Source organism: Arachis hypogaea, chromosome 3 (genome assembly GCF_003086295.3).
Source record: "Arachis hypogaea cultivar Tifrunner chromosome 3, arahy.Tifrunner.gnm2.J5K5, whole genome shotgun sequence".
Taxonomy (NCBI): domain Eukaryota; kingdom Viridiplantae; phylum Streptophyta; class Magnoliopsida; order Fabales; family Fabaceae; genus Arachis; species Arachis hypogaea.
This window is the reverse complement of record NC_092038.1, coordinates 136,446,973-136,471,581: the sequence shown is the minus strand read 5'-3', so window position 1 is coordinate 136,471,581 and position 24,609 is coordinate 136,446,973. Positions and strand designations below refer to the sequence as shown.

General features: G+C 32.0%; 3 protein-coding genes across 3 annotated transcripts; all 3 read left to right on the top strand.

Moving 5' to 3' along the window:
• Window positions 1-765: 765 nt before the first annotated feature.
• Window positions 766-5,837, top strand: LOC112734229 (nuclear poly(A) polymerase 1). The gene is made up of 13 exons (XM_025783460.2): window positions 766-906; window positions 1,046-1,718; window positions 1,809-1,886; window positions 2,070-2,177; window positions 2,469-2,531; window positions 2,624-2,785; window positions 2,992-3,105; window positions 3,198-3,260; window positions 3,343-3,672; window positions 4,084-4,248; window positions 4,396-5,340; window positions 5,443-5,513; window positions 5,606-5,837. Exons 2-13 carry the CDS (start codon window positions 1,596-1,598, stop codon window positions 5,649-5,651), a joined length of 2,268 nt encoding a protein of 755 aa, XP_025639245.1. The 5' UTR covers window positions 766-906; window positions 1,046-1,595; the 3' UTR covers window positions 5,652-5,837.
• A 1,078-nt stretch (window positions 5,838-6,915) lies between these two features.
• Window positions 6,916-9,614, top strand: LOC112734228 (uncharacterized). Its single transcript, XM_025783459.3, has 2 exons — window positions 6,916-8,329; window positions 8,891-9,614. The coding sequence occupies exons 1-2, from the start codon at window positions 8,156-8,158 to the stop codon at window positions 9,515-9,517; spliced, it is 801 nt and encodes a 266-aa protein (XP_025639244.1). The 5' UTR covers window positions 6,916-8,155; the 3' UTR covers window positions 9,518-9,614.
• A 2,031-nt stretch (window positions 9,615-11,645) lies between these two features.
• Window positions 11,646-12,708, top strand: LOC112734226 (uncharacterized). The gene is made up of 2 exons (XM_025783457.3): window positions 11,646-11,965; window positions 12,041-12,708. The coding sequence occupies exons 1-2, from the start codon at window positions 11,804-11,806 to the stop codon at window positions 12,581-12,583; spliced, it is 705 nt and encodes a 234-aa protein (XP_025639242.1). The 5' UTR covers window positions 11,646-11,803; the 3' UTR covers window positions 12,584-12,708.
• The last annotated feature ends 11,901 nt before the right edge of the window (window positions 12,709-24,609 follow it).

Here is a 24,609-nt window from a genome sequence, read left to right as displayed (position 1 = left end):
TCATTAGAATTTTGAACTATCAATTCATTTTCATCCACAAGTCTTCAAGACAAATCTTTAAATTTTTTTTTTAATTCTTTGATTCTTATTGCACCTCAAAATTAGAATTATCCTCACTTGAATTCTTAAAAGCTTTCGGTCCAGGCTTATAGAGCTCATTTTTCACACTGTCCTACAAGTCACTACTGTCTTTGCTTAACAATATTACTGTAGGTACTTCACCAACAACCTTTTTTTTTTTTTTGGGTAATTTGAAATTTAGGGAACAAAATTGAGATCAAGTGAAAATTTCATGGGCCAAAATAAATTTTAACTCCAAAAATCTTGATTAAAAATAATTAAAATATATAATTATATTAATAATAATTATAATTTTATATGAATATTAAAAACATAGAATATATATAAATAATATTATTGAACGAAATATAACGTTTTATCGTCATATATCTAATTACGATGAATTACGTCGTGTCCAAAAAAAATTATAGGACTTATTTATTTATGCAATTGATAAAAAAAATAAAAATAAAACAAAAATATTTTATATAATTATTTAATTGTATTATTTTTTAAATAATTATACACAAAACAGATGTAAACGACTGTTATTATTAAGATAATAAATAATTAGATTTACGCATAAACTTTTTTATATTAAAATAAAATGTATAATATTATATGAATTTAATTTTGTATATGACGTATTACATTGTCGTGTTGCGGATCTTCTAATTTAATTTTGTGTAAAACGTATTATAAAATAGATATTTTATATTTTTTCTACCCAAATTCTTATTTACTCTAATTTATCATCTCTTTTTTTTTATTCTGTGCTGCGGATGTTCGTCATTATTCCGAAGTGTTGCACCAAACTGTAACTGTTATCGACGATGAAACACGAATGTACGAAGCTTTTACTCAAATTCTCTCTCTCTCTCTCTCTCTCTCTCTCTCTCTCTCTCTCTCTCTGCGTATGCTTCTTTCTTTCTACAATCTTTATCCATCCACTCTCTCTAACCATTTCCATCGTCGTTGTTCCCAGGTTTCTTCATCGTTTATTTATGTGGTTGCAAGATTCGGGGGGTTCAACAGCAGCTCCGCTCAACTGTTACCACCAAGGCGCCGCAGCTTCTCCGCTTCTGATAATCTCTTTATGGCTTTTGTCCTTTCTTTCTGCTGATTTAGCTCTTTAGGGTTTTCAATTTGTACTCTTTTCTCTTTTTTCCTTTTCTTTTTGTTGTTGGGGAAATCTTTGTTGTGGGTACTTTTTGTAATTGTTATATCCTTTGTCAAAGTTTATAGCTTTGAGTTGTTTCTCCCCTCAATACTGTACAATCAACAATTATCATCTCATCTCATTCTTGCAGTCTTTTTCGTTTCCGTTTCTTTTATCATTTTTCTTAACTCATGTTGTGTTCTTTGATTTTATTGGGAGAATACTGTGTAATATCGTGGATTACTTTTAAACCTCACGTCTCTCCTGTTGTTGAAGAAAATAAAAAAGATAAATTATTGAAATAATAATTCAAAAAAAAAAGGGAGGAAAGAAAATAGAGGGGAAAAAGAAGAAAGAACCTTATCATCTCTCATTGATGGGGAGCCCGGGACTGAGCAATCGAAATAATGGACAGCAGCAACGATTAGGCATAACTGAGCCCATTTCATTGGGCGGACCAACTGAGTATGATGTGATCAAGACTCGGGAACTCGAAAAGGTTCTGTTTCAGGCTATTCTAAATCATTGCTAGTTAGTTCTTGAGGTTTTTCAAGTGTTAATTTACTGATTCGGGATTGTGGATGTTCAGTACTTGCAAGATGCTGGCTTGTACGAAAATCAGGAGGAGGCAGTTAGTAGGGAGGAAGTTCTTGGCAGGCTAGATCAGGTTGAATAAATCTTCTTGAATGAACATGTTTAAATTCTTGAGAAATATTCTTTAGTTGAGAGTAGCTGTTTGACTTAATCTTTTGATTGTATTGTTACATTTTCATTAAGTACTGTCTTCGAATTTTGGTGGTGTTCCTTATGAGGTTGCTGATATTTTATTTTCTGTTTTGATACGAACTAGATTGTGAAGATTTGGGTCAAAACCATTAGCCGTGCAAAGGGACTCAATGACCAACTGGTGCAAGAAGCAAATGCCAAAATTTTCACCTTTGGCTCGTATCGGTTAGGGGTATAACTCTGTTTCTGTTTTATCTTCCATTTTTTGTTTTTGTGCCTGTATTTTGTTCATCTTTAAATTGCAATTCAAGCTTGGACAGTCTTCTGGAGAAAGGATTGGAGAGGGTGAGTAAGGGTAGCACTGTCATATGTTATTAGCTTGACATAGAATGTACAGAATTTTGGACTGGAAAAAGTGATAATACTGATAATCACTATAATACATTTATTGTCATCTCTCTCTTTTTATTTCTCTCCTCTTTCAGATTGTGTTATTTTACCAGTTCGCTCCCAAATTTTGTAGGTCCATGGCCCTGGAGCTGATATAGACACGCTTTGTGTGGCACCTAGGCATGTATCCAGAGAAGTATGATAATTATTACCATTTCTTGTTGCAAATATATCATTTGCAGGTTTTATCTTTGATATGCTAAAATAGTTATTTGAATTGACCTTTAGGAAGATTTCTTTGGTGAACTACATAGGATGCTGTCTGAGATGCCAGAAGTAACAGAGTTGCACCCTGTGCCTGATGCTCATGTTCCAGTGATGGGGTTCAAGTTCAATGGTGTTTCTATTGATCTCCTTTATGCAAGATTGTCTTTGTGGGTTATTCCTGAGGTAAGTATTTTATGCAAGATTAAAGATTAAAGATTCATATGCCTAAGTTGTTCCATTTGATATGTATGAAATTGAATCATGCTGAGTGACAAACAGTTCTTGTCCACCTTGTGTTATGTTTGTCTGCATGTTGCTTGTATAGGCAAAGTTAATCATATTTAACCTTTTATTACTGCTTAGTAATGCTGGCTGATTTTGTGGGACAGGACTTGGATATATCACAGGAGTCAATATTACAAAATGCAGATGAACAAACTGTTCGTAGTCTTAATGGTTGTAGAGTGACTGATCAAATCCTGCGTTTGGTTCCAAATATTCAGGTAGTGTATATGAAATCCTAAACATGGTTGGAGATTTATGCATCAAGGTTTCCTGTCACATTAATCATTGTATGTCTGTTTTTGACGTGCAGAATTTTCGCACAACATTGAGATGCATGAGGTTTTGGGCAAAGCGACGTGGTGTCTATTCAAATGTATGTCAAAGCTCCTTCTCTTCCTATCTCAATTATAATTATATTACTCTGATTTACCTAAAACATGATATGTTGTGGGCAGGTTTCTGGTTTTTTGGGTGGTATAAACTGGGCATTGCTTGTTGCTCGAATATGTCAGTTATTTCCAAATGCACTTCCAAATATGTTAGTGTCTAGGTTCTTTAGGGTGTATACTCAGTGGCGTTGGCCGAACCCTGTCCTCCTTTGTGCTATTGAAGAAGGATCTCTTGGACTCCAAGTTTGGGATCCTAGACGATATCCCAAGGATAGATTCCATCTAATGCCGATAATTACTCCTGCTTATCCTTGCATGAACTCTAGCTACAATGTTTCATCAAGTACATTGCGTATTATGACAGAGGAGTTTCAGAGGGGAAATGAAATATGTGAGGTATGATGGATTGCTCCAGAAATATTGGCTTTTGGGAAAATTCAAGGAAATAGTCTTGGTCAAGCTATATGAAGTTTGAAAAATGAAACAAATTTTGGTTCAATTTTCTCTTTTTCTTTTTTCCCTTCCATTCAATGAGATTTAATTGTTAATGGTTTAGACACTAATATGTTTTAAGATAAAATATTGCGGCATTGCCTTATCCATGCCAACTCCACCTAGTGGGACAAGGCTTCGTTGTTGTAGCTGGTTTTATGTTAAGCCAAAACAATGTTTTTATCTGCAATGATCTCTTTTATGACTTTATTATTATGGAACTAAGTTTCTTCTAGGGTGGTTTACTTATTAGTTAAGATTATATTTCGATGATATTTGAGTTGCATAATTCTGAGTTTCTGTCATTCTTCGCAGGCAATGGAGGCGAACAATGCCAATTGGGATGCTCTTTTTGAGCCTTATCCATTTTTTGAAGCTTATAAGAATTATCTGCAGATAGATGTTTCAGCAGAGAATGCTGATGATCTTAGAAAATGGAAGGGCTGGGTTGAGTCCCGCCTCCGCCACTTGACATTGAAGGTATAGCACTGTTACTGTATTAGTGCATGTTATGACATCTAATTTACTTTCTTTCTTACTTAGCTCTTATCTTCCTCTGTGAGAAAGGGGGTAGGAACACTTCCATTTTCATTCTTTATTTATTTGCTTTTACCTTTAAACATCCAGATTGAGCGGCACACATATGGCATGCTTCAGTGCCATCCACATCCTGGTGATTTTTCAGACAAATCTAAGCCTTTCCACTGTTCCTACTTCATGGGTCTGCAACGTAAGCAAGGAGTTCCTGTGAATGAAGGCGAACAATTTGATATAAGACATACCGTTGAAGAATTTAAGCATTCTGTCAACATGTATACTTTGTGGAAACCAGGAATGGCTATCCAGGTATCCCATGTGAAACGGCGTAGCATACCTAACTTTGTTTTTCCTGGTGGCATTCGACCTTCCCGGCCAACTAAAGCGACTTGGGACAGTAAGCGAAGTTCGGAATTAAGGGATTCGGGACATGGTCAGGCAGAGAAGTCTCAAGAAGGACAAGCAGTTGCCTTGAGAGAAGCCGATGAAAGGAAGAGAAAGCGAGCGGAGGACAGCATTGATAACTTAAGAACTTCCAAGTCTTTTGCATCTTTACCTCCCTCCAGCGGGGATGTTCATGATGACTCGAGAAATCCTGTTAGCATTGCTAGTTCTTGTTCTATGAAATGCGATGAATCAGAAGTCAACAGTGTGAATGAGAAGCCTGATTTGAAATCTTTAACGGGAAGTCCTTCCAGGCATGGCGAGACCAATGGATCAGCAAGTATCCAACAAGTCAACCATATGCTTACTGGCACTAATACATGTAATTCTAAAGAAGCAGAAAATCTAGCCATTGAGAAGATCATATCTGGTCCATATGATACACATCAAGCCTTACCAGAAGAACCCGACGAGCTTGAAGATGATGTTGAGTACAGAAATCAATTTAAAAATTTAGGTGGGAACATAAACAAGAGCAACTTGGACTCTTCACATTCAGAGCTGGCAGTGGTAGGCGAACCAGTTATTACTGAGAAGGAAACCTCTTGTTCAAATCATTTATTCCCCAATGAGAGCTTGGAGGAGCTAGAGGTTACCCTCTTAATCTTGTTCAAACCATTTTATGGTGCAGTTCTTAAATAAGAAATTGAAGAGTTTCTGACTATTTGTTTTTGTTTTGTTTGTCCCTGAAAGCCTGCTGAGCTGACAGCTCCATTCATAAGTTCTACAGCTGCACCTCTGCCCCAGAGGAAGCCCCTTATCAGGTAAACTACTTTGAATGAGAGTGAGTTTATATGGGAATTGATAGTTTAATGTTGGTTGGCTAACCATTCAGTTTCCATCTTGTTCTCTTCAGGTTGAACTTCACCTCTCTAGGAAAAGCTGCTGACAAAAGTTCTTAGATGCTGTAATAGAGATGCCACTTCAAATGTCTTGGAAATGCTCTTTTCCAATTCCTTCTTTCCTTCTGTAATCATAATGAAGTTTTGACGCCTACTTATAGAAGGGAGATACCAGCCCTCTAAAATTCAAGCTTTTTTTTTTTATCTGCAATAAAATATAGTCCATAGTCCCATGTTTTGTCTCTATTTAATTGTGGGATTTATAACTAATTTATATATTATTTCTTTGGCATAGTTTTATACATTTTAAAATTGGATTTTGCTATCCTATGTCTTTAGGATATAAGTTAAGCATATAATAAAAAAAATATTTTAATACTATTTATCACAAAATAAGTTTTTTTACATTTTTAATACATAAAAGTAATAAATAGGGGTGTCCGCGGATCGGATCGGATATGGCCAAAATTTCGATCCGATCCGCACTAAAATCATCGGATCGGATCCAATATCCGCAGTTTTTAAGGTTGGATTCGATCCGATCCGCAAACATGCGGATCGGATCGGATATCGGATATATCCGCAAAATACAAAAATATTTTTAAAAGCTTATTTTTATAAAAAAAATATCAATAAAATTTATTTTTTCTATTCTTTTAAATATGTTTACTCCTAAAATAATATTAAACATATTTTTCTTGAATAATAAATTAAAATAATTTAACATATATGATAATTATTAGTTAAAATAAAACATAAAAAGAATATTTTACTTATTTATTTCTTTATTTTTGCGGATACGCGGATATGCAGATCGGATATGCGGATACCAACACAAAATGCGCAATCCGATCCGATTAGTGTGTGGATCCGATCCGATCCGAAAGCCTTGCGGATCGGATCTCCACAATTTTCGGATCGGATTCGGATAAACACCGCGGATATGCGGATCGGATCCGATCCATGAACACCCCTAGCAATAAATAACATTTAAATATTTTCTTTTATGGTATATTTAATTTATGCTTTTAGGGTTTAGGATAGTAATTTAGCAAAACCCTTCGAAATTAAAAAAATAAAAGAAATGTAAGTTGATAGTGAATTTATTATCGATAACTCGTATTTTGCAGTTTTTTTTAGTAGACACAAAATGGAGAACAATTATAGTTTAGTGGTTAACGATTTATAGTTAACAATTAATTTTATAGTTAACTACCTTTCACATTGGTTGGATGAGTGAATGATCATTTAAAAGAATGGATGTAATTATATGAATAATTTTTTACATCCAACAATTTTACATCTAAGTGATTTGAATTACGCGTTTTTTTTTCCCTATTCTCTCTAGCCTTCTTCTTGTTCTTCCATTACCAACAACACTTCTCCTCCTTCTCCTATTATTGTAATTTCGTCTCCTCCTTTCTTTTCATCCTTTTTCTCCCATCATCATCATCATCATCATCATGGCTATCGTCATTGTCTTCTTCTAATACGTATCGTCGTTGTCGTTATCGTTATCATCGAATTCAAATTTATATAATGGACAATTTTTAGTTCAATTTGATATTATACAATGGTTTCGTTTTAAGCTAATTTTCGGTTCATTCGAGATGGATTCGAATTTATATAATGGACCATTTTCGGTTCATTTGGCATTATATAATAGTTTCGTTTTGATAATATTTTTGGTTCATTCGATCACCACAGAAAATCAGAATCAATAAAGATGTTAGCAAAATATTGGTGTTATTGGTGATGATGATAACGATGATGGACGAGGGAGAAGAAAAAAAAAAGAAAAAATAAAAAAATTCAAATAAAAAAAGATAAAGAAAAAGTAGAAGGAGAAGGAGAAAAAAAAGCAGGAAGAGGAGAAAGAAAAAGAAAAGTAAAAAACCAAACCCTGCAGCTTAAACTAAATGACTTAGATGTAAAATTGTTGCTCATATTTTATATGCATCAAAATTTACTAAAATTATTTTATATGATAACTATAAAGTGATATGGATTTTATTCTATAAATCAACTCTAATATAGATTTTAATTCTAAAAGCATCAAAAATGATATTTTAAAAATATTTTATTGGAGATGCTCTAAGTTAAACACAAAACTAAGAAAAATGACAAAGTTATTCATCTATTATCTGTAAATCAATCTAACTTGTATAGATTCTTTACTATAATCATTTTGTATCTATTTATGACAATAAAAGCTAAAAAATCTAAGTTTGTGGATGATGATCATTTAAAATTTAGAAATAATCCTGGGCGGGGAAGTTCACGTGGTGTAGAAGAGTCGAGACATGTGAGTTGTGGCAGAAAAGTTGGAAGGGCGGTGGGGTCATCACTCAACACAACCAATTAATAATCTTACACTTGACAGTGTAATTATTGTCGCTAAGCACTTGATTGAATCTTTCAGCTTCTCCCCCCTAAGTCCTAAGATTATCTTTCAGCTAATATTATACAAGTATTATTGCAACTTGTGAAAGTGACTTGCAAATATTCAACATAACATAAAGAGTACTTGGATGGACAATCATTCACAATAAGTGGGTGTGGGGATGGGGATGTGGATAGAGAAGGAGGAGCTTGAGTATGTGTTGGTTCCGTTGGGTATGTTGGTGTTCGTGATGTACCATGTTTGGCTTCTCTACACTATTCTCCGCACTCCTCTCCGAACTGTCATTGGCCTCAACGCCCACTCTCGCCACCAGTGGGTTCTATGCATGATGAGTGTCTGTATTCCTTCTTCCTCCTCCTTATTTATTTATATCATTTGTTTCGTTTGGGATTTTAGAATCATTAATTGTTTGTTTTGGAACACAAATGGATAGAAACAGGTCAACGTATGTATGTCTATCTCAAAAGAGGAACGCATTCATTACTTGTTGGCTAGTGTAGTCATAGTATGTTTGATTGAATATAAACGAGTAAATAATCATTTAAGATTCTGATTTTGATAAAATGAATCTCATTCTTTGTTTTTGATAAAATAAACTCTAAAATAAGTTTTAAGGTTGTGTTTGGTGTAAAGTGGAAAATAAAAACAAAAATAAAAATAAAATTTTAATTTAATTTGCACAAAAAAAATTAGAATTAATTAATTGAAATAAGAATATTTTAAGTATAAAATGTTATTAAATATTCAGTTTTTGTCTTTTAAAGTTTCAATTTTTGGTGTTTCTATTTTTTAGAAATATTAAAATACTAAAATTTTGGAGACAAAAACTAAAATTTTAGTATCAATTTCTGAATCAAGAAACATGATATTGAGTCTTCGTCTATTTGACATACAGGATCCGCTGAAGAATGGGGTTTTGGCAGTTCAAACCATACGCAACAACATAATGGCATCCACTCTTCTTGCCACAACAGCAATCACACTGAGTTCTCTGATTGGAATCTTTGCTACCAGCACTGGCGCTTCAGAGGGCATGCCTTTTATACCTTACACAGCCACTTCCATCAAACAAATCTGCATCACAATTTGCTTCCTTATTGCATTTCTATGCAATGTGCAGTCCATAAGATACTATGCCCATGTCAGCTTCCTAATCACGGCGCCTACGGTCGGAGACCAAAGGGAGCATATGGAATACATTGGCAAGATCCTCAACCGGGGAAGCCATTCTTGGTCCCTCGGATTGCGGGCCTTTTACCTCTCATTTCCTCTCTTCCTATGGATTTATGGTCCCATACCTATGTTTGCTTGTTGTTGCTTCACCTCATTTAGTTTGTACTTCTTGGACACTACAGCTAAAGTTACAAGGGATCTTCACAGTAACTCATTCAGGAAAGAGACCCCATCAACTCATCATGATGATGATGATGATGATGCACACTCTGCACTCCATTCTCCTTATTATTCCTTACCCGGTAACAACAACTCGTCTCCAAATTTAGCTGCGGATCATCATGTATAACTATGTAACAGTTTTGACCCTATTATTATGTAATGTCAATGCTTGAAGAATGCCATTAACTTGGTGCATCATCATGCACCAGGATAGTTCCTTCGTATGATCTTACTAATGCATTGGATTTTGCAGAGTTGATCTCTGTGACATCAATAATCATACAAGAGTTGATCACGCATTAAGGATCATAATTCGTATGTATTATATGAAGAAGATCTATTTCCATTTGAAGGTCACTATTGAACACATTAAAGGATCATAATTCATGTGAGCATATGAAATGTTTGCGCAATCTTGGATTAATTGGGACCGCATGAGCTTTTATGCAAGATCTGTTTCCGTTTGAAAGTCACTATTGAACAGCTTTTTTAACATAAAACCTGACATATGGTTAAGCTTTGAGCACTGGCAAGTGGCAACAACAGCAAATCAGCATTGGATTCCTGGGGATACCAATGATGCTTAGACACTTCATTGTTGAATGAAAGCATTTTATTAGGACCACATCGTTGTTGTTTCTTGATTTGGTGTAATCGTTCAATTCTTATCTTTTTAGGGTTTTTTTTGTTTAACAGGTTCAGTTCAGTGCACACATTTAAATTTCATTGTTAGAAAACTCAAATAACATTTATCATATAGAACAAGAAAATAAATATTTCATATGATGAATTATTGCTGAGAATAATTACAAATTTTAATTAGTGAGAATTTTAACAAGTTGAAACAAAATGATCTAAATTTCTTCTTCCGTTTCAAGATTTACACACATGTGTTGCACTATTTTGAGATCTCCTTTATTCCTCTTGGAACAAATCTGAATATATATATTTAAATTTGTAAAAATTATCACGAAAAAAAAATTCACTCATTATATTTTCTTTATAGATTTGAGTGGATTTGCAGTTTTGCACCACCATGCTAAAATTAACAAACACCACGAAATGAGAGATATAAATTATAAGAGGGTTATTAAATTTGAAATTAGGACATAAAACAAAGACCAAAAAAGATAAACGAAGGATTGAGGGAGGAAAAAAGGAGAAAGAAAAGAGAAGTGAGGAGAAGAGTGTGAAGATAAATCGGCCGACTTTTTTCTTTTTTTTTTGGTCTTGATCGGCCGACTTAATTTTTTTTTTTTTTTTTTTTTTTGGTTTCCCACGGTATCCCCCAACCCGGCAGGTTAAGGACTAATCCGTCGCGGTAATGAGCTCCATTTAAGGGTTTGCCGCTGGCCAATGGGTTGCTGCATGCACAAGACGGGATTCGAACCCCCGACACTTGCTTAAGCGGACTAGTGAGCTAACCACTAGACCAACCCAACTTGGTTATCGGCCGACTTAATTTACCTTCGGTCACTACGCACCCCAATGAGATGTTAGGTTGGGCCTCATTAATGCGCAAAAAAAGTTCAATAGATTTTTATTTTGCATTTTCAATAAAAATTCATCAACTTGATTTCAATTTCTCCCATGACCAGAATTGCTAAAACAATTGTTTGTTTAAACCTTTTTGGTCTATATTTTGTCCAAAAACAAAAAAACTTATTTTCTAATACATTTTTTAAATTTTCTTTTAAAAATAAAAAATAAATGGATCAACCCATATATAACTTGTGGGGTTAGCCACAAATAATCCGAACCTAAAAATCGAGACTCATGAATGCTTGAAAAATAAAATGGTCATATAATCTATAGATTTAGGCACATACACTGGCCTAAATGGGTCAAATCAGCACGTTTGATGGCCTCAACATCTTATAAATTTAATATTATAAAATATAAAGCATAAACCCTTAGGCTTGATGGTTAAGGGGAATTTTGTTTTAGAGTCCTACTAGTAGGAAGCCAATCACTTATTTGTACAATGTGTATAATAAGTTATATGGGTTACAAAATGAACATCACCCAAAAATTTAAGTTGATTTTAGGATTCACCAAGGATCGAATTCTTGATCTTTTAGATCTAAAGCTCTAATACTATGTTATGATATCACTCATCCCAATAATTTACTTTGATAGAAAAAAGTAACACTAATGACTATATCTCTAGTACCTCTAAACCTGTATTTCCCTTTTGTATTTTATTTCGTAAAGCGTATGGTGTATATATTTATGTGTGAAAATTATAATGAAAAGAGGGATGTGGAGAATGTGCAGGAACAGCTGAAAGAGCAAGACTTTAGGTAAAGTAAAGTGGGATCCATCAAAGAGTGACAGAAAAGTGCAATATATACCAGTGTGGTCAATGTTATATGATAGAAGCGGAGTAAGAGAAGATAGATGAAAGTGAGAGATGGAAATAGCAGAGCTGGATTATGTGTTGGTCCCAGTTGGGGTGCTGGTGCTTGGAATATATCACGCGTGGCTTCTCTACACCATAATCAGGCACCCTTCTCGCACCGTCATTGGCTTGAACGCTCAGTCTCGTTATCAATGGGTTCTTTCCCTCATGGCTGTCAGTTTTACTCACTCCATAATCTCTTTGAGTTTAAATCTTTTAACAAACAATTTAATAAGAACGTTGGTGCAGGATCCCCTGAAGAATGGAGTTCTGGCGGTTCAAACAATCCGCAACAACATCATGGCATCAACGCTTCTGGCAACAACAGCAATCACACTCAGTTCACTAATCGGCGTTTTCGCCAACACCGACTCCGACACCAAATTGGTTTATGGTAACAAAAGTTCCCTCAACTCTGCTATCAAGAGGCTCTCCATATCGTTGTGCTTCCTTGTTGCATTCCTCTGTAACATGCAGTCTATCAGATACTACGCGCACGTGAGCTTCTTGATCACTTCACCTGCACTCAAAGGGAAGACGGATTTCATTGAGTATGTTGCGAAGACATTGAACCGTGGAAGTGTTTCTTGGTCCCTTGGACTCAGGGCTTTCTACTTGTCTATTCCTCTTGTCCTTTGGATCTATGGCCCCATTCCCATGTTTGCTTGTTCCTGCTTCACCTCTTTCGCCTTGTACTTCTTGGACACTACCACTCAGATCACCAGAGATCTTCACATTAAGTCCTTCAAACACACCGACATCGACATCCACCACATGCAACCTGCACCCTAACCCTACCTCCAACTTATTAATACTCTACACAAAATTTGTCAAGTATTAAGGGTCAGTAACTTTTGTGATTTGTAACCATCAATGATGATTTTAATGGTGTGAGATTGGCGTGAGATTTTATCCAATGACTCATTTTCTTTACTAGTTATATGCTGGACAAAATTTAAAAAAGTTGCTGACCCTTAAACTTTTCCAAATTTATCAATGAGGATACATCAGCTAGCAAGGAGAGGATTATCAAAATTTATTGTTTTAATTTTTTAGTTAATTATTAATGTTTAAAAATATAAAATAAAATATATTATTAAATTATTAAATTAAAAAAATATATTAAAAACTTAAATTAATAATTAAATAATAATAAATTCTGATATTCTTTAACATTTTTTGTTAAATTACATCCAATTATACATTGGTGGTTGTAACTTTGTAGTCATCATTTCAACATAAAGCAAAAGCTTGGTTACCAATCAGATACCACACTTCTTTATCTTTAGTCTTGTTATTACAAGTAGTGCTCCCACCATATGCTTTTTGACTTTATGTAAAATGATATTTTGTGCTCCAAGTTTACATGTAGCCTAAGAATAAGTGAAATGCTTATATAGGGATGATGATGATGACAATATTGATATTGTGATCATGAGAAAGAAAGAAGAAGAATATGGATATTCAAAACCTTAATATATATCGGTATAGGTGTGAATTGGGGGTATTTACATGTAATAATTTTGCGTACATCTTTTTTATACTTTCTACATTGGTGTTAAAATAATTGATAAACAAAATGAGATCAAATAAAAATATGCAAAAACTTGTATAATATAGTGGTACAAATATCATTTTTCTAATTTTTTAACATGACCCAAGTTCGCCATCCACAAAGAAAAGATGCATGTGATAAGTGATAACTACCAATAATGGGCCACAAATTAAAGCATTATGCACACCGACGAGCCAATCTCCAACCGAAACATACAAATTTTAGTCTAGTAGGTAATTAGGTATATCATTTCAGACAAACATAGAAAGGGAAAAATGCTTCTCTCGCACTACTGTACTTTTATCACATCAATTTATCAGCCGTCCATCTTTGTGATTCTCTATCTCAAGTGGATTTGATATTTTTAGTTTGAGGTTATCCAAATTTATTAGGAACTAATTTGTCTAAATTAAAAATCAATTTTGCTCAGTAATTAATAGAAGTTTAATCAATAATAAATTAACAAATATTTTTAAATTGCATTTTATATTAATTAATTATTATTAATTAGTAATTATTTAAATTTTTTTTAAATATAAAATTAATTATTATTAATTATAATTGTTTAAAATTTACTGGTTAAAAATTATATACCTATACTTTTCTATTAAAAATTCATAAATATTACTACCAATTAGAAAGTTTACTCAATGTTTCTTTTCTAACTTGAGCAAGTATATATCCATGATTTCATCAGAATGTTTCCAAAGAATGATAGTGGGATAGTTCATTTAGCAAAAGAAGTTATAATAACGGATAAAAAATTAGGCCATCATCAGTCACCACTTATAATATCAAATTCGTTTTAATTATAATTTAAATTTTAGTCATGGTATAAGATAATTGAAACAAATTAATTTTTTATATAAAAAATTAATTATTAAATTATTTATTTATATTATATATATTAAAATATAAAATACATTTTAAAGGTGAATTAAATATTATATATATTTATATACAAATACATAATACTGATTTAATAATTAATTTTAGTGTGTACATAATATTTGTGAGAATTTTTTTATATTTATATTAGTAACCAAAAAATACATTTAAAATGTTAATATGAGAACTTTCCAAATTTTAATGGTATAAAAACAAAAATACTATATACTCATAAAAAATCTATTACTATATATTTGTGTATAAATATTTACAGTTTAATTTATTTTTCATGTGTATTTTTAGTTTAATATATATTTTATACTGATAATTGATTTTAGTAGCTGCTTTTTAAGGGGTGAATACAAATCAAATTGGATCAAATATGAACAAAATTTTGATCCGATCCACACTAAAATCTAGGGGTGTTCATGAATCGGATCGCATCCGCAGATCCGTGATAAATATCCGCATCCGAAAATTGCGGATACGATTCGATCTGTAGACTGATCGGATCGCGGATATCTACTTTAATTTGTATCCGCAGATCCACACAAAAATAATTAAAAAAATAAATATATATATGTTTGGTATTATATTTACTTATTTGTATGTTTTAGTTAGTAATTATTATTCATATATTGTATTATTTTATTTTTGTTATTAAGAAAAAATTTAATTAAAAATATTTTAGGAATAAATAGGTTTAAAAGTGTGAAAAAAAATATTTTTATTGAATTTTTTACATAGAAATATAATTAAAAAAAATAAGGTTCAATTATGTGGATATACCGATCCGATTCGCAAATGTGTGGATCGGATCGGATCCGACACTAAAAAATGCGATATCATATTCGATCCGATCCGATGAAAATTGTGCAGATCGAATTGAATTTTTAGTCATATCTGATCCGATTCGATCTGCGTACACCTCTATAAAATTATCGGATATAATATCTAAATTTTCTATATTAAAATTTAGGGGTTTCTTTCTAAAACACTAACTTAACTACTATATATTTTTTTTATTCTTTATTTATTTATAATATGTGAATACATGCATAATATCTGTGATCCAATTTTTTCGAAATGCAGACCGATTTTTATCCTATCTAAGAACAGTACGGAGCGGATTATATCTGTAATTTGCAAATTGAATGATGATAAATGCTACAGATATACATATATTATCCTATTTATGTTGATCACTACTAATTTTAATATATAACTAGCAAAGTTGAAAACTTCTTAAATGAATAAATCTAATAACGGGTTGATTATGTACCTAGCTAACGTTAGTGATTAATAAAGTGAAAAATAAAAGAATGACGTGTCACGTGAAGAAGGGAATTAACTAAAGTTATCAAGTAATTAAAGAAAGGTGGATACTACCATGAAGATTTCATTATTGTCTTTATATGAAGATGCTTCTTTTTTACCATTAGATGATGAAATGTATGGTTTGATTTTGATGTGTTACAAAAGTGTTATTTTTTTTAAAGTGTGGCTAAACAAACAAAGTACACTTTTAACACAAAAATCTTCATAAAAAGATGTTTTTAGTATCTTCATTTGAGTAGTTGCCTTAAAGAAAAATCACTCTAGCTATATATGTCTATACTGTGCGTCACATAAACCCCCAATCAATAAAGTAAATATCATAGTGAAATATCTTGAGGATGCAATAATTAATATACATATGGGTCGGATATATGTGCATGTAATTTCAGTGGGGTTGAACCATGCATGTTGCTTCCGTTTCTTTTCTTGCTTACGTACTCTTCTATCTATTAATTATACTATTTCAGGTCAAATTGCATCCGTAGAAAAAGTAACATTCGATAGTAAGTACTAGCTAGGTGTTACATTTCAGGACAAGAATTATATTGTATGGGAATCTAAGGATTTCAAGCTAGAAGAGAATCATATATTCCTAATAATTACATCTACATGTAAGAAAGTAGGCTTATCAAGTATGAATCATTCAATCAGAGGGCAGACCGCACACATGAACACGTTTCGCCTTCAAATTATGATTGGAATACTTGCACAGTGCGATGCTCATCAAGTCATCATGCTAAACATACACGCATTATATTGCATTATTGCTTTGTTGATGATGGAATGTCTCCTCCGTGTTCGTGGTTGTTACAAGTATGCATCTCATGGATGGATCATGGATGACCCATAAATTTTCTTTAATTTCTTCAAATTAAATTTACAATTAGATAGCTAGCTGCTTCTGCAATAATCCCTTAATATAATAAATCACGTTATTATTGCTGCTACAAATTAAATCCTGTTTGCATGCACGTGTGGTCCGATCCTCCTTCCACTAAACCATGTGGTTTGCTAAAATATTAAGATAACATCATATATATACTGCATACTCATCCTCATAACAAATTAAAAAGGAATGAAGCCAGAAATGTTTCCATAATTTAGTGATTAAGTATTTGAAGTATCAAATTTGGGAAAAATACCTATGATATAGCCCCCAATAATAAAATTTATTATTTTTATTAGTTATCAATTAGTTATCAATATTTATAAGTGTAGGTTAAAATATGTTATTGGATTACTAATACTATTGTAAAATCTTGCAAATAGTATATACAAAATATACTATTCAGTTGATTTTAATGTACGAATAATATTTTTAATATATATATATATAAAAGTAAAGAATCAACATCACCTTTTTATATAAATGTTATGCCACATTCATGAGTAAAGAGATCCGTGATCTTCGATCACAGCAGCTAGCCAGTCGTCTCCATCGTCGTCTAACTGCAACATACTAATTATTAATTAGGTTACGGCGTTAATGCGCAAGGATAAAGATTTTTGTTGTAACTACTAGCTACTTCAATATAATTCATTCAGATGAGGAAAATAAAAGAGCTGGGAGGAAGAGAGATGGAAAAATGAAAGGTTGGTTGAGGGCGCGGAAGTAAAGAGGAGAACGAAGGTGATGACAGAAGAATAGAGAGCACAAAAGAGTGAGATGCAGAATTGATGCATATCATCGTCTGTGCTCTCTATCTTCTGTCAAAACCCCTCTGCCATTCTTCCCCTTCAATTCTTCCTTTCCCTTCCCCTTCATCGGTTTCATCGGTTCTATGTATGTTAGGTTAGGTTTCTCAATTCTTAGTTCTGATAATAAAACCCCTATTTATAAAGAAGGACGACATGGAACAATAATATTCAAAAGAAGCAAAGAATAATATGGCTGGGTTCACTTATTCCATGCCGTCCCTTTAGTTCTTTCGGTACATCTTCAAGTCTATCCACCTATCTTATTTTCTGCATAAAAATATTTAAAAATACTAAAATAATCTATAATTATTTTATTTTATTTTATTATTATTAAAATAATTCGATAATATTAAATATATATTACATACATAAAAATATATATATAAATCTTACATTAAATCAAATAATATTACGTTAGTTTTTTCTCTAGCATTTTCGTTTCAGCATTATGCATTTCAGGTAACAATAACACTTCAATTTTCACACGTTAACGAGAAGTGTTAAGGATTAGTAACTTTTGTGATTTGTAGTCATCAATAATATTTTTAATGGTGTGAGATTTTATTCAATAGTATAGAATTACTCGCTTCTCTTTTACTGATTATATACTAGTCAAAATTTAATAAAATTACTGCTCTAAACTTTTTCTTCACACAATACTATGGGATAGGATAACAATGTGATAGATTGACATATAAATATAGTTATATAGGTGATAAAGCTAACAAGATTGTATTGAAAAATTAAAAATTTTAAGAGTATTAATTGTATAAGAAATATATAAAAGTTATCTAAAATTCACATTTTAATATTAAATAAATAAATGAAGTTAAATTTTAATAATAAATTTAAAAAATTAAGGATGCGTGACATATTGAAATTTTTGTCTAATAACATAATTTTGACAACTCTATTGATTTTGGTGGCGTGAATGCAGTGACCGGTTAGTTTTTACTTTTTAAGTAGGGGTGAATGTGGATTTGATATAGTTAAATTTTCAATCTGATTTATCGGATCGGATTGGATCTAATATCTGTAATTTTTAGATTTGGATCTGGAAAACACAAAAATATTTTTAAAAATTTATTTTTATTAAAAAATATCAATAAAATTTATTTTTTCTATTCTTTTAAATATGTTTACTTTTAAAATAATATTAAACATAATTTTCTTAAATAATAAATTAAGATAATACAATATATATGATAATTATTAGTTGAAATAAAACATAAAAAAATATTTATTTTTTTATTTTTGCGGATATGCAGATATGTGGATACCTACAAAATCCGCAATCCGATGTGCAGATCCGATCCGATATAATCCGATAGCCTTGCAGGTCAGATCTATATCCACAATTTTTAGATCGAATTCGGATAAATACCGCAAATATGCGGATCAGATCTGATCCATAAATACCCTTATTTTTAAGTGTATTATTCTTATTCTTTATTTCTAATAAATATATATTATTATTTATATTTTACTATAATTTGTCACCAAAAAAATTATTTTACTATAATTTATATTTAAAGTGTAGTAGTATCTTTTAAATTAAAATTGTCAAATTATGAATTACCCAAACAATACATGTAATTATATATATATATATATAGTTACTGCTTTTTGGTGTTCGCTTACATACCATTTTTATATAATGATAACATTATAACGCATACAAAATTGACTCAATTCTCTCTCTTTTTTTTAAGCATGATAACAATATATCAAATTAAAATTCATATAATTACCAGATAAATATCAAATTTCTATCTAATACTTCAAACCATACTAATTTACTACAAAGTTGATGTTTTGATATTTAGGAGTGAAAATAGGTTAGACGATATATCAAGTGTTTACAATTTGATTTGTATTTAGTTTGGTCTAATTTATTATAAAAGTTTTGGTTCGTCAGATCTATTAATTAATTTTATTGGTTTATCAGATTTGTATAGACCTGTTAAAATATAAATAATTTTTATTATTAATAAAATTATTAAATATTTAAATTTATTATATTTTATTATAAATATTTTTATATATTTTAAATATTTTAAAAATTTAAATATTCTTGTAAACATTAAATTTAGCATATTATAGTTAAATAATTTTTATTAAAAAATAATTTTTATAAATAATATTTTTAAATTTTTTATTTTTATAAAAAAAATTATCAAATTTTGTTATAGACTTCAAAATCAGATCAAGTTCAATAACAAGTTAAATTTAGTATTTTAAAAAATATATATATAATAATCTGTCCATCAAACTTAAACTAATTAACTACATAAAAAATCTGAATTGTTAAGACTAAAGTTTGATTTGTTATGATCTATTTCCATCTCTATATACATTATTATCTTATGAGCTAATAACTACTCCGATTAAAATGACAACAAAGTCTATATATAATTTGTTTAATAGCCATTAACTTAATTTTTTTAATTTAATAATTTAATAATATATTTTAAATTTATATTTTTAAATATTAATAATTAATTAACAACTGAAACAATATATAAAAGACCAGATGCAGGCAGCAGGTAGGCACCAACTGATTCTGCAATATATATAACATTTGAATCTGTAATTATAATTAATAGGAAACATTTTAAATATACTGAGAATACCACTGTTTCAATTATTTTAAATTTTTTTTTTTTACTAAAGATAGGAGATTTGAACCCGCAACCTCTTAATTGAGTATGGGAACCATTTGAATTATTACTCATTGGCTCCAATTATTTTAATTATTAATTTAAATTATAAAAAAAATATATAATATATATTAATTGAAATCAACGGTTAAAATAACTTGATTCCTTAGTGCTCTTCAAATGTTTCTTAATTGATAATTCCTACCTCTGCTACTTGTATCAGGAAATGTAGTACTACTAACTGATGAGATGAGATGCATGCTACACAATACATACATACATATAGAGTTGTTGACCTGTTATAATGATGTGATTAATTCTTTATCACTTTAATTTACTGCTATATATCCATCAACTACCAAGGACGAGAAGCAGTATACAATTCAGGTAGTACTCTTGTTATTATCCTATTTGACGTTGTTGAACACCTGTCAGCACCCCATACCCTTTTTCCACATTTGTATAATAGGCCCATCTCATCATCTACACATACAGATGCTCCCATCCCCCAATACAATGTTGACAACGTAGCTATGCATGGCTTTTAAGTTTTAATTTGATTGGTTATGGTTATGGTAATGGAATCTTTGAAAAAGAATATAATCCATCAAAATGGGTAGCGTTTAGACCACGATAGATGATGACCTGACCTGATCTTCAAGACATGCATTTACATATAGATCATCAGTGCATATCAATTAAAGTCAGAGTATTATTCCATAATCTTAATGATGATGAGATTGGAGTGTATCAAAAAAATTTCCATGAGTGATAAATGATAAATGATTGTTATCATGTTAAAAAAGTGGTATATAACTTATTAAAAAAGAATTAAAAATTATTATTTATTTTTAAAAATATAAAATAAATAATTTTTTAATTTAAAATTTATCATAAAAAAATAAATTAAATAAAAATTAGACACTAAATTATAAGTATATATAATAAATTCACCAAAATGATATAAGGGAATTAGTTCCATTTTGGTGCCTGGGTGGGGTCACCCCACTCGCTAAATCCGACAACCAATATAGTGTGATGGCAAATCACTCAATTCATATCTTGAATGCAACTATGTAAGGGTTTTCCAGTATATGCCACAGTAACCGCTTAGCAATAGCTACCTTGCCAAAAGAATATGGTTCTATATATTAATTATGTTATGTTCAAAACAACATGCACTCGAGAATCATTGAATCAAACCTCTTTGTAGTAACACACTTTTGCGGCTGATGCTATTATGCTTTGCTGTATGATCGCATATAGCAGCACTGTAATCGGTAACATTACACGATTACGTACACTATTAGCTTGATTCTTCTGTTATATATCGAAACAGTAGCGAAGCTTAAAGCGATATTTTTTATGAGACAAAAAGTTTTCATATAAAAATTATATAACAGTTGTTCATGTACTTGTCCACTATTTAGTCAGATTCAAAATGATTAAAAGTTCAATTTATAAAGTAAGAGTCTAGATTATATATACATTGTGAAATCTATTCGACTTATTCGATTTCATAAAGTTCGGTCCACGCGATGCTAACTTGACCTAATTTATTTAAATAAGATAAATTTCAATTAACTACTATAATCTTTTTTATTCATTTAGAAAAAAAATCTTAACAATTTTTTTAATAAAAAGAAGTAACCAATCCATCACTAAAGATGAAATTACTTAAAGGGTAATTATTGACTCTATATCTACACTTATAAATACTCTGACACTCTCAGGTATTCTTTAATCTCAATCTACTAAAAACCTACTTAAATCCTTGCTAACTTAAGCATTAGAGTCCCATGCTAGTACCGCCGCCACCTCTCTACAAAAAACTCGAACAGTGACACCTCGATACCAGTAAACATCTGACGCTGCTCCAAAAGGTGTCTGAACCTCACGTTCAGACCCAAAGCAACTCAATTTCAAGTAATTTTCGGAACATTAACATCGTTGCCGGGGACTTGGAGATTAAGATTGTATGATGGCAGATGATAACCCTGAGGATCGGACGGACACAACTTACGATTCGGAAGCCCGAAAATAACAACAACAAAACGACGAACAGGCGTCAGTTATACCTCACCAAGATGATAAAGGGAGAGGTGCGGCCAGAGATGCACACACTTCAAACCCGGAAGAACATAGGATAAGTTCAGAAATACACCAACTTAAAACATCCAGGCTAAGAGATCCCACAAAGATTATAGGACTTGTTCGTGGATATCAAGGTCGGCTGGAACAATTCGAGTAGGAGCTGGAGCAACAACGAAAAACTAAAAGAGCCTTGAGGAGGGAAGTTCGACGACGGAGGAAATTAAAAGAAAAGGTCTCAAAATTGGAGTCTGACTTCAAGGGTAGAAAAACTCGAGCTGCTCGAGAAGAAACACCTCTGACAAACAAAGATTCATTCATAAAACAAATCATGCAGCCTAAAGTCCTTAGAAATTTTAAAATTCCGGACATGGATCTTTATGATGGAACTACCAATCCGAGGCATCATCTGAGCAATTTCAAGAGTTGTATGTACTTGGTAGACGCGTCGGATACAATTCGCTGTAAAGCTTTTCCAACAACGTTAACCGAAACGGCTAAGAAATTGTTTGATAGTTTACCACCTAACTCGGTCACATGCTTCGACGATTTTGCAAGAAACTTCCTTACCCGATTTTCCATCCAAAAGGATAAGATCAAGTATGCGGCAAGCCTCTTAGGAGTAAAGTAAGAAACCAAAAAATTCCTACAAGCTTATATGAAAAGATTCAACAAAATGTGTTTGGAGATTCAGAACCTACCGATTGAAGCAGTCATCATGGGGCTAGTCAACAGCCTCAGAGAAGGATCCTTCTCCCAATCCATATCAAAGAGGCACCTGACCTCTTTGTACGAAGTACAAGAGCGAGTCGAGAAGTAAATCAACATAGAAGAAACTACTCAGTTGAGAGAGCCTGCCCCGAGGTAGCACAACCGATATCCAGCCTGAGACAAAGAGAAAGAACCAACGAAAAAAGAGGAAAACAGCTCGGACAAAAACTTGAAGATTACTGTGAATACCATCGAGTCTATGGCCACTCTACCAATGAGTGTTATGATTGAAGAAATGTGATTATTGAAAAATTGACTAGAGAAAACCAATTGAACAGATACATTGCTATAATGACGCTGGCCGTAAAAGAAATAGGAGTGCAAAGACAGAGAAAGATCGCCAAAAGCCTGTAAGCATTCTAGATCGGCATGTCCACATTATCACAAGAAGATTTGCTGAAGTTAGAGTAGCTCTAGCTTTGTCCTACTACGAAAAAGGCATGATTTCATATGGACCCAAGAATGCAAGCAAGCCTTTTAACACTTTAAAAATTTCTTGAGCCAACCACCAATTCTAACTTCAATCGAAGATGGAGAAGAACTTGTGCTGTACTTAACCGTTGTAGACAAGGCCATAGCCTCAGCCCTTATCCGAGAAGATAAGGAGGGGCAACAACCTATTTATTTCACGAGTAAGGCATGACAAGGGGCAGAATTGAAATACCAAAAAATTAGATAAAAAAATCGTTTATGCCCTCGTCCTAGCCTCCAGAAGACTCCGACCTTATTTCCAAACTCACACTATCAAAGTCCAAACTAACCAATCTATGAAGCATATCCTCTAAAAGACGAATATTGCAGGTCAAATGCTACAATGATATGTGAAATTATCCGAATTCAACCTCAAATAAAAAACTCGTACAGCAATAAAATCTTAATATTTGGTCGACTTCTTGGCCGAATACACAGAAGAATAATAAAAAAGTCCAACAACTCGACATTTGTATGTGGATGGATCCTCAAATAAAACTGGTAGTGGAGTAGGAATCGTTCTTGAGAATAAAGAAGGAACTCGAGTAGAGCTCTCATTAAAATTCGAGTTTTCAGCTTCCAACAACTAAGTTGAGTGCTAAGCTATGATTGCTGACTAGCCAAAGAAGCTGGAGCATCAAAAGTCACAGTGTTTAGTGACTCTCAAGTGATAACCTCCAAGATAAATGAGGATTACCAAACTAAAGATCCTAACATAAAGAGGTATTTGGAGAAAATACTAGAGCAACTCGAACAATTTCAAACAGAAGTGAGGCACATAACTCGAAAATTCAGTTATCAAGATAATGCTCTCTCCAAATTGGCTAGCACTAAGTCAGGGAACAACAATAAAAGTCTGATCTAGGAAACTCTCCACACACCATCAATTGCTAAGGAAGTCGACAAGTCGGACGCACTACCAATTTCCAATGTAAACTTGGGATGGATGACTCCTATTATCGAATATCTCAAATTCGACATTATTCCTAAAGAAGAAAGGGAAGCAACTAGACTCATAAGAGAAGTACAAAATTATACTACCCTAACACCCTTAGATATTTTTTGAATCCAATCTACTAAAAACCCACTTAAATCCTTGTTAACTTAAGTATTGGAATCCTTTGCAGGTACCACCCCCACCTTCCCACGAGAAACTCGAACAGCAGCACCTCACATTCAGTCCCAACACAATCCACTTTCAGATAATTCTCGAAACAATAGTATTTATATAATTTACAAAATTTATAAATATAATTAATTTTTAATTTATTATTACTATGACAATAAATAAATAATTATATTGACAAAGATTATAAAATATTAAATAATTATATAAATAAAAAATA

What these genes read in the sequence shown, in the direction of transcription:
- LOC112734229 (XM_025783460.2), top strand. Translation starts at nt 1,596, where the DNA reads ATGGGGAGCCCGGGACTGAGCAATCGAAATAATGGACAGCAGCAACGA. An exon ending in CTTTGTGGGTTATTCCTGAG is followed by an intron (nt 2,786 to 2,991) that starts GTAAGTATTTTA and finishes TTTGTGGGACAG; the next exon opens with GACTTGGATATATCACAGGA. An exon ending in GGGGAAATGAAATATGTGAG is followed by an intron (nt 3,673 to 4,083) that starts GTATGATGGATT and finishes CATTCTTCGCAG; the next exon opens with GCAATGGAGGCGAACAATGC.
- LOC112734226 (XM_025783457.3), top strand. Translation starts at nt 11,804, where the DNA reads ATGGAAATAGCAGAGCTGGATTATGTGTTGGTCCCAGTTGGGGTGCTG. An exon ending in GGGTTCTTTCCCTCATGGCT is followed by an intron (nt 11,966 to 12,040) that starts GTCAGTTTTACT and finishes ACGTTGGTGCAG; the next exon opens with GATCCCCTGAAGAATGGAGT.
- LOC112734228 (XM_025783459.3), top strand. Translation starts at nt 8,156, where the DNA reads ATGGGGATGTGGATAGAGAAGGAGGAGCTTGAGTATGTGTTGGTTCCG. An exon ending in GGGTTCTATGCATGATGAGT is followed by an intron (nt 8,330 to 8,890) that starts GTCTGTATTCCT and finishes TTTGACATACAG; the next exon opens with GATCCGCTGAAGAATGGGGT.